The sequence below is a fragment of the Carassius auratus genome, unplaced genomic scaffold, assembly GCF_003368295.1.
Source record: "Carassius auratus strain Wakin unplaced genomic scaffold, ASM336829v1 scaf_tig00018167, whole genome shotgun sequence".
NCBI lineage: Eukaryota > Metazoa > Chordata > Actinopteri > Cypriniformes > Cyprinidae > Carassius > Carassius auratus.
The window spans coordinates 1-17,500 of record NW_020524855.1 but is presented as its reverse complement, the minus strand read 5'-3'; the positions used below and the strand labels follow the sequence as shown (position 1 = coordinate 17,500).

Sequence of the window (17,500 nt, the reverse complement as noted above, 5' to 3'; positions counted from 1 at the left end):
CAGTGCGGTGAGAGAGCGAGGGAGATTTGAGACAAGATAGTCATGACGAGGGATTGGTTTGATTCAGAATGTGGTGTGTGTTTGCCATCATAGACTCGCTGCGACATTCCTGAGACACACACACACACACACACATGCAACACAGATGCATGGACACACACACACAAAAATATAAGTGCATGCACACAGATACATAGCTCTGAAACTTTCTTAAAATTAATGCATGAGGTATGCATTCTCCAATGACATGCAATCAAAAGTCAGAGATCTTGAAAAGAACATATGCAAGTCAAAAATGGACTCCTGTGTGTCTGAGCACCCAATGCATTTGATCTAATAAACCCTCTGAGGATCTGAGACGCTTAGACACTCATGCATTGACAGAAAAACTTGGGATGACTGAGGCGGTGTTCAGAGACGAGATCTCGCCAAATGCAAGAAAAAAATTGCCTTTGGCCTGCAAATAAAACGGTTGGCGCTTCATTTGTTTTATTAATTGCAATGTAAGATACATGGTTTAAATTACAATGTAAGAGCGATGCACAGAGGAACGAGACGACACATTCTTGACTTAGAGCCACCAAAACAAACAAAATATAAGGACTCCTCGTAATTTTGGGCGATGTAGTTTTGTTTTGTTGGCTTTAAGTCGCAGTGAACGGAAATAACAGATCTCTTCTTCTGTATCGTGATGTATATCAAGATTTATTGTCAGGAAAATCTAATTTTGGGAACATATTGATTAGAGAAGTACTGGAGGAAACTATGTTTTTGATGTTGATTTGATGTTATATATATATATATATATATATATATATATATATATATATATATATATATATATATATATATATATATATATATATATATATATATATATATATAATTATTATAATTATTCAAATTCTATATAGTTATAAAATATATATATATATATATATATATATATATATATACATATATACATATGTGTATATATATATATATATATATATATATATATATATATATATATATATATATATAAAAACTAAAATATATTGAATGTAAATATATAATTAATATAAATGTATAAAAATCTCTGTTATTTATCTATTGGACTACTTATAATAATAACTTATTTTAATAATCACACACAGTGTATATATACATTTATATATATGCAATATATGCATTATTAATTAAGCTCTCTATTTTGTGTGTGTATATATATATATATATATATATATATATATATATATATATATATATATATATATGAATTGTTACAATTATCAACAATATTAATTCATTTTTATATAAAAATTAAATATATAACTATTAATATAGAAACAATTTAAATGCAGAGAACTATATAAATATATACAACATTTAAAATATATAAAAATCTCTGATGAAATTGATTGACTTATTATAATTTATTATTAATTCTATAAATAAGAAAATGAATAATGCTAGATCATTAATGCAAAAAGTCCCTCAAACTAGTTTTCATGCTGTATGTACACAATACAGAACACATAAACTCTAGTGTTTGATGCTGTTTTTCTGATATTGTTTCCTTCTCCTCCCACAGCCCTAACACACAGGTCAGCTCAGCTCGCAACATCTCATGCTTCTGCTCAGTTCGAATAGTTTCACTAGCAGAAAAATCAAGACATTTGATCGCAGAGATCAGTGTAAATAGCCTGCTGTCACACAGCGTAAACCTCTTTGTCATCGCGCCGTTCGCCAGATTTCAGCGCAGGGAATTTCCGCTGATTTCATCTGAAAATATCACACCATCTGAGTCAGGGGTCCAACGTCTCTCTCTCTCTCTCTCTCTCACACACACACACACGCGCGCACACACACACACTCTCTTTTCTCCCAGCGTGTGTTCTCTTCAGGTATTTTTGTGTTGTTGTTTGTTGAATCACACCTTTCTGGTGGTTCTCTGCGCTCGACTGCTCGTCTCTGAGCTGAAGGTGCTCTTCCCGTGGCGTTTACGGTAAACCCTGAAGTTTGTGATTCAGCGGGGCCAACCCTGATGGGAGCGTTTTGCATTCTCAGAGCGATCAGACACAGCCATGCAGTCACGAGCTGATCTGAAACAGCATCTTAATCAATGCAGAGCCCATAACATGCTCGGTTTATGTCTGTTTAGGGCACTACTTTAGTTCACTAGATTCTCAAACTCTTGTACTGTAATCGATGGGATCATGCATAACAAATGAGGTGCTTATACACCGGATTATGCTTTCCTCATTTACTCATCTTCAAGATGTTCAGATGATGTTTAGAAAAATGTCTTGGTGTTTTTTTCTACATGCATTGAAACTCAATGGGGTTTGTGTCTTCTGAACTTTTCTGGTTTAGAAAGTAGAAGGTTAAGAGAGTGAGTAAACGTTGTTGTGTTAAAATATACACACTAATTATGTTCGGAGCTGTATTGTTTCCGTCAGCAAGAATAATGTTGTTAAGAGACAAAACATTTTGGAAACAGACATTTATTGGGTTTTAAATGCTCAACGTTTAGTTTGAACTCACTTGGGTTCAATATCAAACAGGCGTTCTTGCTGCTCAAACTGTAGGCCATGAAGCTCGCAACGCGGAGATCATTGGTTCGATTCCACACTAACTGACAAAATGTAGATTCTTTGAATGCAATGCAAAGTCACTTTGGATAAAAGGTTCCAAATGCATAAATTTGATAAAGTAAATGTGAAGTTGGTGGTTAGTTAGTGGATAAAGCAGCTAGTTAATGTGAAGTTAGTGGTTAGTGGATAAAGCAGCTAGTTCATGTGAAGTTAGTGGTTAGTGGATAAAGCAGCTAGTTCATGTGAAGTTAGTGGTTAGTTAGTGGATAAAGCAGCTAGTTCATGTGAAGTTAGTGGTTAGTGGATAAAGCAGCTAGTTCATGTGAAGTTAGTGGTTAGTGGATAAAGCAGCTAGTTCATGTGAACTTAGTGATTAGTGGATAAAGCAGCTAGTTCATGTGAACTTAGTGATTAGTTAGTGGATAAAGCAGCTAGTTCATGTGAAGTTAGTGGTTAGTGGATAAAGCAGCTAGTTCATGTGAAGTTAGTGGTTAGTGGATAAAGCAGCTAGTTAATGAGAAGTTAGTGATTAGTTAGTGGATAAAGCAGCTAGTTCATGTGAAGTTAGTGATTAGTTAGTGGATAAAGCTGCTAGTTCATGTGAAGTTAGTGGTTAGTTAGTGGATAAAGCAGCTAGTTAATGTGAAGTTAGTGGTTAGTGGAAAAAGCTGCTAGTTCATGTGAAGTTAGTGGTTAGTGGATAAAGCAGCTAGTTCATGTGAAGTTAGTGATTAGTTAGTGGATAAAGCAGCTAGTTCATGTGAAGTTAGTGGTTAGTGGATAAAGCAGCTAGTTCATGTGAAGTTAGTGGTTAGTGGATAAAGCAGCTAGTTCATGTGAAGTTAGTGGTTAGTGGATAAAGCAGCTAGTTCATGTGAAGTTAGTGGTTAGTGGATAAAGCAGCTAGTTCATGTGAAGTTAGTGGTTATTTAGTGGATAAAGCAGCTAGTTCATGTGAAGTTAGTGATTAGTTAGTGGATAAAGCAGCTAGTTCATGTGAAGTTAGTGGTTAGTGGATAAAGCAGCTAGTTCATGTGAAGTTAGTGGTTAGTTAGTGGATAAAGCAGCTAGTTCATGTGAAGTTAGTGGTTAGTTAGTGGATAAAGCAGCTAGTTCATGTGAAGTTAGTGGTTAGTGGATAAAGCAGCTAGTTCATGTGAAGTTAGTGGTTAGTGGATAAAGCAGCTAGTTCATGTGAAGTTAGTGGTTAGTGGATAAAGCAGCTAGTTCATGTGAAGTTAGTGGTTATTTAGTGGATAAAGCAGCTAGTTCATGTGAAGTTAGTGATTAGTTAGTGGATAAAGCAGCTAGTTAATGTGAAGTTAGTGGTTATTTAGTGGATAAAGCAGCTAGTTCATGTGAAGTTAGTGGTTAGTTAGTGGATAAAGCAGCTAGTTAATGTGAAGTTAGTGATTAGTTAGTGGATAAAGCAGCTAGTTCATGTGAAGTTAGTGGTTATTTAGTGGATAAAGCAGCTAGTTCATGTGAAGTTAGTGGTTTGTTAGTGGATAAAGCAGCTAGTTCATTTGAAGTTAGTGGTTAGTTAGTGGATAAAGCAGCTAGATAATGAGAAGTTAGTGGTTAGTTAGTGGTTAAAGCAGCTAGTTAATGTGAAGTTAGTGGTAAGTGGATAAAGCAACTAGTTAATGAGAAGTTAGTGGTTAGTTAGTGGATAAAGCAGCTAGTTAATGTGAAGTTAGTGGTTATTTAGTGGATAAAGCAGCTAGTTCATGTGAAGTTAGTGGTAAGGTAGTTGATAAAGCAGCTAGTTAATGTGAAGTGTGTACTGATTTCCCACTTCTACTAAAAACACCTGATTCAAACACTTTGAGACGCAAACATGAAGAGAAAAACACTCGATCTGCTCAATCTCAAGTAAACCGCATTCAGTTGCACCTTTGTATGTGTTTGTGTTGCTTTTGAAGATGATGATGAAAAGAAAGTGTTTTAACATCATGTCTACAGACAGCATGCACACGCATCTATCACAGACAAACATTTATTGCTTTTATATCATTTATCTTTTACTGAAGCATCAACTGTTGTTTCAGAGGTTTCTCCCTGAGGAGAAATCAAGACAGGAATGAGTCAGTAGTTGACTTACAGTAACAGCACTTCTAGAGATGTGAAGTGTGGTTTCTGTTGAGATCTCTTCTGAAGCCGTGTCAGATTTCTGGGTTTTTCTGAGCCTCGTTTGCTCTCTGATAATCTCACTGCTTTCTCGGAGGAGCATCTGAGATACAGAGATGCCATTAGTGATCTCTTACTGGTTCCCATGATGCATCAGAGCTGGAACACAAACACACGTGAAAGAGCTTCCCACACACGGTTAATATCTCAGTCACAAGCAAATATCATTTAGATATCATCTAGGAGTCTGCTAAACACGACTTAATGAAGAATTAGTTTTTTAGCTTTCAGTCCATTTTTTTTACTTTGATTTTAATTTTTTACAACTTTTAACTCTATACTCTTGCTTTTATATATATATATATATATATATATATATATATATATATATATATATATATATATATATATATATATATATATATATATATATGCTCATTAGAATTAATTAGAATTTTTGTCAAGATAATAAGATAATATTTAAATTAAATATAATGTAAGTGCAATATTATAATCAGTATAATAAAATAATTTGAATGATTATATAAATATATTTATAGGAAATAATAGTTAAATAATCATGATAATTAAATATCGGAATAGAATATAATCAATATACCAATAAATTTATATAATAAAATAATTAGTATATATATATATATATCATGATAATTAACATGATTTAATTTATATATATAATTATCATAATATAATCAATATATCAATAAATTAATATAAAATAATTAGAATGATTTTATGGTCATTATAATTCTTTTCAAGATAATATTATATAAATAAAAATAATATATATATTTATATGAAAGAGTCATTCTAATTAAATATAGTATACTATTATCAATATAATTAAATTGGAAATATTCATATATAAATTAAATGTGTCTATAAAATGAAATAATCATAATGAAATCATCGATATAATTATGTCAATATAATATTATGTTCAGTATAATTAAATAGGTGAATGTAATGTATATCATATGCATGTATAAAAAAATAAAATAATCAAAATAATGGAAAGTCATAATAAATATTGTAATCTTTCCAGTTTAGATCTAAGCTGAACTCTTTACTCTTTCTATATATAGAGTGACAGAGGTGATAAACTGGACTCTTCCTGAGACACACACTTACACTGATGACACACTCTGAGAGAAGGAGATGCTCTTATCAGAGCTTATCAGAGTGTGTGTGAGATGACTGACCTCCTGCGTGACTTATGAGAAGCACACGGGGACGAGAGCTGATGCAAACCGCAACCGAGACGCTTTCTGTCCACGTCTGACCGGGCCGAGGTCGAGTGACGTGTGTGTGTGTGTGTCGTGTGAGGGATGCTGAGGAGCCGTGGGAGGTGTTGAACTGTGATGTGGTGCGTCTGTGACTCATTGGCAGAGTGTGAAAGTAGCCGAGTCAGTCAAATTAACTTCTCCGAGACATTCGGATCGTTGGACGTCTGCTGAGAGGATACTAATCACGGATCGTGGCACACGTCACCTCGCCGAAGGTAAAGCTAAACCTGCTTTAGAAGATTTGTGTGTGAGCTGTGGTTTGTGTTTGACCTTTTAAACTAGCAGCGTGTTGCACGGGTCAGAGTGACACAGCATGCTGCTTCCTTCTGGCATTCAGTGTGTGTGGCAACTCATAATTCATTGTTTTTAATATCTAGTAATACATGTTTTTAGCTTGGATCCGTGGAGGAGATGAGTGGAGAGTGATTGACACACTGTGACTCTTACTGCTGTTCATTTCTAACTCTAGTTTGATGGTTTTACCTCGTTGTGACCACAATCTGCTTTTTAAAAAGGAAAAGTAGACGTTTGAAGCTTGCTTGGTTTGCTGAGACGATGGAAACACGCAGATTAGAATATCTACATCAGGGTTTTCCAGAAGAAGATGAAGTCAGTGCTGCATGCTTGTGTTATAATGCTGGCTTATATTCGTTTCTTAACTTCACTCATATCTTTAGAACATGGAAATCAGAATCTGTTTTTTTTTTTTGTTTTTTTTTTGGTCAAGTTTTATTAATGCAGGAATTAGTTTCAGACTTTTTTTTTTTTTTAGAATTAGATGAGAGAAGAAAACACAAATTTTATTATGCAATTTTAATTTAGTTAATAATTAGAGCAAAAAAATGTACATAATATATTTTTTTATAAATGAAGGCCGGACTAACTCAAGTGTTTTTCATTAGCAAAGATAAATTAATAAATATGTATAAATAAATGCACTTTTTTTAATAATCATTTTTTAATAATTTAAAAATAAATATTTTTTTTTATAATTTATAAATAAATAAATGCATAAGTCATTTTTTATCATTTATAAACAAATAAAAATAAATTTAATAAATAAATGCAAAAGTCATTGTTTAATAATTTAATAATAAATAAATATAAACAAATAAATGCAAAAGTCATTTTTTAATCATTTATAAACAAATAAAAATAAATTTAATAAATAAATGCAAAAGTCATTGTTTAATAATTTAATAATAAATAAATATAAACAAATAAATGCAAAAGTAATTTTTTTATTATTTATAAATAAATAAATGCATAAGTCATTTTTTAATCATTTATAAACAAATAAAAATAAATTTAATAAATAAATGCAAAAGTCATTGTTTAATAATTTAATAATAAATAAATATAAACAAATAAATGCAAAAGTCATTTTTTAATCATTTATAAACAAATAAAAATAAATTTAATAAATAAATGCAAAAGTCATTGTTTAATAATTTAATAATAAATAAATATAAACAAATAAATGCAAAAGTCATTTTTTTATTATTTATAAATAAATAAATGCAAAAGTCATTTTTTTATCATTTATAAATAAATAAATATAAATGTAATAAATAAATGCAAAAGTCTTTTTTTATCACTTAACCTATAAATAATTTAAATATATTTTATTAGTATTACAATTATATGACAGTTGGTGTAACACCAATAAAAATCTGCATAATGTCCATGCTGAGTGTCATTAAAGCATCATCTGATGCGTGATTTACTGACTCTCTCTCGATCTGCGGCCCGCTGCGTCTCTGCACAGATTTATGACTGAAATAAAAGCCTGAGTGAAGAATGTGCTTGAATGCAGAGAGATAATGTGATCCATCCAGCGTGATGATGCAAATGACTCCCTAATTCAGAGCAGACCCCAATCTGTGCTTACAGGGAAACCCCAGCGACATTAATGCTTTAAAACAGACCTCGTTCTCAGATTAGAACAAGAAATAACACCATCTACTCATCCCCTAATACTTACACTATAATGGTTCAGAAATTACAATTCGACACAGAATAACACAAATCACTCTTTCAGCTGAGCAGTTGATTTTTCTTCAATTTGTAGCTCGGATCTCTCTGGACAGGTGCATCATGGGATGCTTCTAAACGCTTCTGCTTCACTATACATGCAAAAACATAAAGTACTAAATATAAATAATAAAAATATGAGTATTACCTATATAAGTATTAAAGGAAATCAAAAATAGGATAGTTAATCTCTTACAGATTGCTCCCTTTATTTTAATAGATATAATTTAGTATTTATATTTTGTGTGTGTGTGTGTGTGTAAAAAAATTCAATAATATTTTAACTAAATATATACACACACAAATGCAATGTAATACAAAAAAAATATTTTATATATATGTATATATATATAAATACACACCCACCCACACAAAACATATCTGCTAAACTAATTTAACCAGAAGCTTAAATTCAACACGTTTTAAGATCATGATAAACAAATGTAGACCTTTAACTGGTGCTGTAGATTGATAAATAGATAGATAGCACGCATAAAAATATGTGTTTCCATGTGAAATGAAAGCTGTGACATTCATCTGTGCGGATGGGTTTGATCGCCCCTGTTCTGCACAGTCAGAAGTGGAAAGGCCCTGGTCGTAATATGCAGTGTGTGTGTGTGTGTGTGTGTGTGTGTGTGTGTGTGTGTGTGTGCAGTGAACCGCTGGGAACAGCACGTGTTTGACATGTACATTTAAGTAGAGGTGTATTGCTCATACGTGAGCAGCAGTGGGTCTTCACACACACACACACACACACACACTCCTGCATGCGTCAGCGCTGCATTGTTTGTTCCATTACAGTCGAACTGAAACTGTAGCTTCCTGCCCTGCTGTACCAACTGATTAGAAACGCTAATAAACTCACATAGTTGAGCGGCAGAACGAGCAAAGATCGCCCACAGCTCCGTCCTCCACGCTGCTTTAACACACTCCACTGCTCTTCTGACTCCAGTGCCAACACTTCTTTCATCTGCTTTAATCATGTCTTTAAGATTCACAATTATTCATTTAATAGACATCGAAAGACACATACAAATGAGGGACATTTATGATAAAAAGCAACAATGTAAGTGGTGCTACGAAACCAGATTCAGCTTGCATTTGTAACTTCTTGAAAGGCATCAGTGCATCACAAAAACACTGTGAAAGGTGTTGCACTTACTAAACCAAAAATACTATTTTAAATATGTTTAGAGGCTGTAAATAGTGCAGCAATGATCTGATGATTAAAAATATTTAATAATATACACCAGTGTAGTTTATACACTCGAATGCACTTAAAAAGTGCTAACAAATATTGCATTAATTATTTTGATAGTTTATATTGGCATTAATTAATTTATCAGACGTATGAAGAAACTTACAACAGAAGGAAATATTTATGATTGAACAGCGACAATGTTAGTGGTGCAACTAAACCAGAATATAGTAAAAAAAATCATGCATTTTGAATTTGTTAAAAACCTCTGAAACACTGAAGATGATTCTGTGATTGTGTTGCATTTATGTGGACCCAAAAATGCTGCTAATAAAAATGATCTTTTTAAACCTGTTTGGAGCTTGTAAACAGTGTAGCAGTGATCTGATAATAAAAAATATTTCATATTTTTGTGATGTGATTGTGTTAATGCCATTTATGGTAAACAAAACGAATCATGAATTTAAAGCTGTTTAGAGGTTGTTAAATGATGATTCATAACAGAAGTGCACGGATGATTAAATGTCATATTACTAGCATGGGATTTTCTTTAATGTCCAGTTTCACGATGTGAAAGCGTTCGCTCTCGATTCCGCTTCGCCTACAGAGATGCACAGTCATATGTTTCTTGATCAACACAAAAGATGAAAGCACAAAATAGGTTATGCTGGGTTTGTGTATTAAACAAAAATGTCACGTCAGGCCAAGTGAACTCTGAATCAAAGAAAAAGTTCCTGGTGCGTCTTAACAGCTTTCAGGCCTTTGGTTTCTCAAGCGCTCTTCACCCAAAAATACTGCACACCCCAATTCCCATTTGGGAAGATGATAATGGCGTGAGTCTGCGGCTGCCAATGCATTCAAGTGTATTTCTAAATGATAAACGCCAGCTGATGTGAATCACAGCCTGCTCTGCTTAATCAGGTTCATGCTGCACATTTGTGACTTTTTACGGGATTTCAGCAATTAGGCCGAAACAAAATGTGTGTGTGTGTGTGTGTGTGTGCATGAGGAATACTCCTTGTATTTAATGCTACAGAAATCATTTTAACTGTATATTCACTTGTTTGCTTTAAAACATGTTGCACACATGCACTTGTGTTTTCTGAGAACTTCACACTTGTCGTGCTTTTTCATCTATTCCGTTTAATGTTAACTGTTTGTTTTTTTCACAAGATCTTAATCTTAACCCTTTGCCTGACATTTAGGGTTAAAACTGTTTGTCAGCTTATAAGAAATTCCTGCAAGTCTTTTCCTGCTGGTTACTTGGAGATTAAATATTATTTTTAGATTTGAGATTTAACTAATATTATTTTTCCAGAATAATAAATGGATGTATAAATTAATAAAATGCTAAAAAGATACTGTGGCAACCACATACTGTCTGTTTCACATAGAAAGAGAGAGAGAGTGAGAGAATTGAAGTATGCATACTTAGTATGCAGTATCTTTAGTAATTACGTAGCATGCTAGGATCGCGTGGACTAAAGTGACTTTAAAATGCTGTTTTAAAAACTTTAAGTGTTTTTCTCACCCTTGAACGGGTCATAACCGCAGGCAAAAATTAAAAACATAGATTTTTTTTTATAAATAAATGTGAGTATGGCAATAATTAGATCAAGTGTAGTCCATTTCCGAGCTATTTTTGCAATGCATTTGTGTGTTTTGTTTATTGTAGGAACACTTATAAATTTGTGAATTTTATATATTCGACATTTACCAAGGCATTTGTGCAGTTTTTTTATTCATTGTAAAATTGCTGCTTTCACATTATATATAAGATATATATATAATAAAATATTATTATTTCCAAATTAATACACACAGATAAAAAATAACTTTTAACACTCTAAAACCTTTTTGTGCATGCATGCATTTTACATTTTTTTGTTTTAAAAGCAATGCTTTCAAATGAGAAAGCATTATATTTTGAGCTAATAGTTAATAGAGTTAATAACAGAATCCATGAATGTCATTGATTCGGTCAAGTATGCTCGGTTTGTGAGTTATTTCTGCTGATGCTGTGCTCTCTCAGGTGAGCCGGAGCGCTGTCTGGGCTCTGAGGGCGAGGATGAGGGCAGTGTTTGGGGGATGGAGGTTCTGGACAGCAGAGATGCTCAGGATAAAGTCAGTCTGACACCCAGCGAGGGCACGGAGCCCGGCAGTCCCGTCCCGTGTGAGGAGATCTGGGCCGACACCGAAACACACCGCTGAAAACCCCAGCCGCAGACCCTGAACACTGTAAGTCAGGAGCTCCACGCTCAATAAAGACTCCAGTTAAAACCAAAACAGGGTTTACAGGAAAACCCTTTTCATACTCCGGCCCCAAGATCTTATAATGACACATCACAAGCTGTTTGTAGTACACTCTAGTCTAGTCACCGTTGTAGAATGTTACATTGTTGTCACATGACCTCAACATCAAAGAGTATCCAGCCATCTAGAGAGAGAGAGGACGGCAACAATGTAGCATACTACAATCTGAAATGTTTAAAGCCTTATGTTACTTCTAGAAAAGAATAGTATACACAGTCGAAAAAATTAAAAACTTCATATATCTATTCAAATATAAAATTATGATTTTTTTTTTTAGAATGACATGAAATGTATTTCTCATCCTTGAACCGGTCCGAACTAAGCACAACAAATAAAAATAAATTGTTGTGGTCATGTGACAAGAGTGTAGCATCCTCCCGTCTGAAAGTGTTGCATAGTGAATAATGTTTCACATATTATGTTTAGATAGAAAATCGCAGTATGTATTCTCAGTATGCAGAACTTGGTATGTAGTATGCTAGGATTCTGAGCAAAGTCACCTAAAGTGATATTAAAACCTAGTTGATAGTGTTTTTTTAAACCTTGAACTGGTCTGCAACAAGTACAAAAATGAAAAATAAATGTATTTTTTAATTTAATAATGTGGTCATGTGACAAAAATGTTGCACAATACAATATTTTTGTCAGAAAATAGCAGTATGCATACTTAGTGTGCAGTATTCAATATGTACAGTAGTATGCTAGGATTTGATTCTGAACAGCCTAAAGTGGCATTAAAACCCAGTTTTAGTGTTTTTCTCACCTTCTGCATTTGTAGAATTCAGCATTTTGAACTTGAACTTATCAGATGTGATCAGGAAGCCAAAGATGAGTGAACGGCCTACATTCATGTCATCTTCACACAATACATACGTGACGCATTTAAGAGAAATTATCAGCATGAATGTAATGAGTCTGATCTCACTGAGTAAAACTGCTGCGTTCATCAAGCCTTGTGATGTTTCCTCACATCAAACGTCCTCCTCTGAAATCAAGACTGAGCGTGTGAGTGTTTCCCTTCTGTTCGCCGGAGATCAAACACGCAGGCTTCGCCTACAACACACTATTTACAGACTCTTCCACGGCCACATGAGAGAACGAGAGAGCTGGAAAACCCAGGCCAACATCTGCAAACATTTGAGCACTCGTCCTGAGTCGCAGCGAAGCGCTGGCATCCCTCCTCGCTCGCTTCTGCTTGTATTTTAGTCTTATTGGTTTCAAGGGAGGTTTTCTGCAACATACGAGCCATTTTCTCTTCAAGCTGAGGCATCCTTTAGATTTCATTAAAGAGAATCACACAGCATCACACACACACAACATCTGTAATCTAAATGAATGTCAGCAGACTAAAAACTATAATAAAGTCAAACAGCATTTACTTGATATTTATCTTATTTTTACACTTAAACATTTTTAGATTTTAATCTGGACTAAAACACACCAGCTCAGAAAAGATATCAGTTGAAAAAGTTTTTATATTTTTTTAATTCTTTGCTTTTATTATTATTTTATGTTTTATACATTTTTTGTGATTATTTTTATAATTTTTCAGTATAAACAAAAACAATATATATATATATATATATATATATATATATATATATATATAAAATCATGTTTTTAAATCTTTGCTTACTTTATATATTTTTGTTATTTGAAAATGCTGTTAAACTTAAAAAAAAAAATTATATAAGCATGCAAAAATGAAAGCATGACTTTATGGCATAATATATCACAAAATATCATAAAATATTGTCAATTTATTTGATATTTAAAAGATATTAAAAAAAAATTCAAAAGTTAATATTTTACATTTAAATAGACATGATATTAGCTATAATTGCAGTATATGTATCATCTTTAGATGAGAGTAAATGTTGTAAGATGTTTATCTTTTCTACCTGTTTCTGTAACGTGTGTCTCTCTCAGGTCAGACTGACGCTCGAGTGATGGACGGCGCGCCGCATTTCGACACCGTGGTGCAGCTGAGGAAAGTATCTCGCCTGCAACAGCACAACGGAGTCGTGAGCTCGTACCATTTAGACGACGCTCAGGGCGAGATGTCGCCCGTCTGCTGGTCACCAGGAGAACACGAGTCACCCGAGGGCAAAGGTCAACTAGTAGTGCTTCTCATTAATGCATTTTTTTTTTCGTTTAAAATGTTTCATGGGATGCAGTTGTAATCATAAAATGTTTTTTCCATCAGTATTTAGATTGGAAGGGGCGTGTCTTCAGTGCAAACACCCACTGCCATGATTGGCTGCCGTCTTTGCATATGAAATGAGCATTACGTGGTTTGGTTGGGTTCTAATGGAGTGTTTTTTTGCAATTTAAAATGTGATTTTTTTTAAACAAATTAAAAATAAAAAACTTCCGGTAAACATCTGTACAATAGAGAAAGACATGGATTATTACATGTCCACATACATTTTTTTTTAATTTTAACCAAAATAGGATGCATTGGCCATTATTGAGCTCTATAAACAATGTAATGTCTGTTTCATTTGCTGGCAGCCAGAGGGCGCTATCAAACAGAAAATCCACATAAGCATCATAGAAGTAATAGAGCTGATGACGTTCCAGGAGATCCCTGATATGGACAAAGCACTGCTTTCGCTGTGACTGAATAATTAGGTTTTGAAGAAGGAGACATGTAGACAATAAACACTCGCCTGAGACAATATATCATTTTTCTGAGTTCAAGTATGTTTGTAATCCATTTCTGATTGACATAATTAATTTATTATTTATTTTAAAGTGAAACACCATGATTCACAATCACATATTGAACTGTGGATGTCGTAATTAAAGGTTTGATATAATATTGTAGAAATCCCTAGTTTTTACTATATCAACCTCTTCTGTGTGTCAATATCCAGAACATTTTAATTATCCATTTCATGACCACTTTAAAGAAATAAATCTGTCATTAATTTCTCACCCTTCGTCAAAGCTAACAGGAAGCCCTCTCTCAAGTTTCACTAACTTTATTATGCTTGATATTCATTCTCATAACACTGAGAAAAAAACTTTCTTGGAACGTCAATATGATCTTATTTGTACCTGATAAACATTCCTTACTTTGCTGAGAGAAAATGTTCTTAGAAAAACATTCTCAAAATTGTCTTCTGTAATTTGTAGTTAAACATTGGAGGAAATATTTTTGTAACTTTTAAATAACATTTTACCCAAAATAGGATGGATTTGCCATTATTGAGCTTTATAAACACATGTAATATCTGTTTATAGACAAGGAAGATAGACATTTTAATATTTTTATAAAATAAATTTAAAAACGTTCAAAGAACTTTATATTTTGTTTAATAAACACCGTTACAGCGAACATTTAAATGTTACAATCACATCAAGAAAACATTTTACATTTTAACAGTCTTAGAAAATTGAAAATAAAAGTTCATATAACATTACATTTTGGGTAAAAATAATGTTTGTACAATGTTGTAACAATCGTTTGTAGCCTTAAGATAATGTTACAATCATGACAAGAAAACATTTTAATGTTTTATAAAATTTAAAATAAATGCTCAAATAACGTTATTTTCTGTAAAAAATAACATTAGTAGAATGTTCTAAGAATCATTTTCTTAAACTTTAAATAACGTTACAGTCACAGTAGAAAAATGTACGTCTTAGCGTTCTTTGAAAATTTTAAATAAATGTTCAAAATGTTACATCTGTATAAAAATAATGTTAGTAGAATGTTCTAAGAAATGTTTCCGTAGCCTTTAAATAACATTACAATCAGAATGCTTGACATTTTAATATTTTTATACAATAAAAATAAATGTTCAAAAAACGTTATATTTTGTGTAAAAATTATGTTAGTAGAATGTTGTAAGAACCTTTATATAATGTTAGAATCATAAAAAGAAAACTGGACATTGTTACAATCATACACAAGTAATAACGAACATTTAAACAAAATTTGTGTGTGAAAATAATATAAGTAGAATGTTTTGTAACCTTCAAATAATGTTCAAATCATGACAAGAAAAATGTACGTTAACCATTTTTAGGAAAAAAACTTTACATGTTGATAAAATAACGTTAGTAGAACATTCTAAGAAATGTTTCTTTAACTGACATTTTATGACATTATAACGTTCTTAGAATACTAAAATACAAGTTCACATAATGTTACATTTTGGGTTAAAATAATGCTTGTAACAATGTTGTAACAATCGTTTTGTAACCTTTAGATAATGTTACAATCACAACAAGAAACTGGACGTTCATTGTTTTTTAGAAAACATTAAATAAACGTTCAAATAACGTTTTATCTTAGGTGAAAGTAACGTCAATAGAATGTTGTAACCTTTAAATAATGTTATACTTGCGACAACAAAACTGGACATTTGAACGATTGAAACATGTAACCTAAACTTGTTCCCTGGGATGTCAAACCTGTTTGAATTCTTTCTTTCTAATGTAAAACTGAATTCTTGACTGTTTCTCCATGTAGAGATGACTGGAATCTGATTTCTCTTTCGGGGTGTACAGACGGTGTTCAGGCGTCTCTGCGGGAACATGTGAAGTTCTGTCAGGACAGGGATGGAGGAGACAGTGTGTGTCCTCTGTGTGGATACAGTACACCGCACCGCGCTCAGATGGAGCATCACTTAACCCTCCACAGCCAGACGCACCAAAAGGTACTGACATCCGATCAAACCAGGCGCATACAGAAACACAACATGCTGATCATTGCACGTCTTGTTCCAGAGCCCCATGTCCGAGTCCGGTTCGGAGAACAGGAAGTTCAAGTGTAATCAGTGTGGAAAGGCTTTTAAATACAAGCATCACCTCAAAGAGCACCTGCGGCATTCACAGCGGTAGAAGATTCGCTTCAAGCAATGTGGATTCAAACGATACTTCAAAAGAAATCTCGCCAAGAAATGCCCAAGTCATATTTCACCCTAAATGATGTCGCCTAAAAAAGAATGTCCCAGAAAAACATTTGTATTTTTTAAAGTAATGTAAATGACCCTGATTGCCAACGGACTGTCCAAATTATTTTTTTTAAAGTAACGAAAATGTCCAAAAAAGTATTTTTAAAGTATCGAAAATTACCCTCAATTGCCTAAAAATATAATGTAAAAAATTACCCTGTCCAGACACTAACTATTTATTTATTTATGTTAGGGGGTTACATTTATTGTCATAATAATAATAATAATAATGCATAATTCAAGATATTTAACAATAAATCTTAAGTTACATAAATAGTTCAAATAAACGATACACAGTTGAAATAGGAGTGAAATGTGTGGAAATCAATTTCTGCCACATTAGAAAAACAAATTGTTTTGAAAGCATTCATGCTTTGGTAAATAACAATTGACACAAGTCAGATTTACAAGCTTAAAAACATCATGTTTTATCAAATCTTAAACATGACGAAAAGCCATAATTATGAGATTAGAAATCCAAATTATGACATAAAGAGTTGCATGATAATAATTTCAATTTTTTAATAATCATGGCATGATTTTGAGGCTGAATTGGGGCTTCCATAGGAATCGTGACCAGAACATTCCTGCGACAGATTCATCACGGAATTCCACACCTCATGCCAAAGTCGATGATGTTAAATATCTGTGTTTCTCCGCAGGTGAGAAGCCGTACGAATGCTCGAGCTGTAAGAAGCGTTTCAGTCACTCGGGCTCCTACAGCTCACACCTCAGCAGTAAGAAGTGCCTCAGCGGCGGCACGCTGGAAACGGAGCTCATTATAACGGGTACCTCTTCCCGTCGCCCACATCGCCCCTGCTGTCAGCCGGAGGAACAGCAGCCGAGGGAAGAGATCTCCGTACGGGCCGCTGGCTCAGTTCCCGCTGGAGTCGTCTGTTCCCGTCCTGAGCCGGTCGTGGGACCCGGCGGAGGATCTGGCGCTCAGGGCGGGTGTGTTTAAGGGCACCACGC

The 17,500-nt window shown here is 33.5% G+C and overlaps 1 protein-coding gene across 1 annotated transcript in view; it reads left to right on the top strand.

Moving 5' to 3' along the window:
* Positions 1-17,479, top strand: part of LOC113075971 (zinc finger E-box-binding homeobox 1-like) — a gene marked incomplete at its 3' end in the record, with an annotated part of 27,038 nt that extends 9,559 nt beyond the window's left edge. Inside the window, exons 2-6 of the mRNA XM_026248615.1 lie at positions 11,281-11,486; positions 13,491-13,673; positions 16,083-16,231; positions 16,302-16,411; positions 17,096-17,479. Coding sequence (XP_026104400.1) covers positions 13,511-13,673; positions 16,083-16,231; positions 16,302-16,411; positions 17,096-17,479 — 806 coding nt within the window. The remainder of the gene's footprint in view (positions 1-11,280; positions 11,487-13,490; positions 13,674-16,082; positions 16,232-16,301; positions 16,412-17,095) is intronic.
* Between the last annotated feature and the right edge of the window lie 21 nt (positions 17,480-17,500).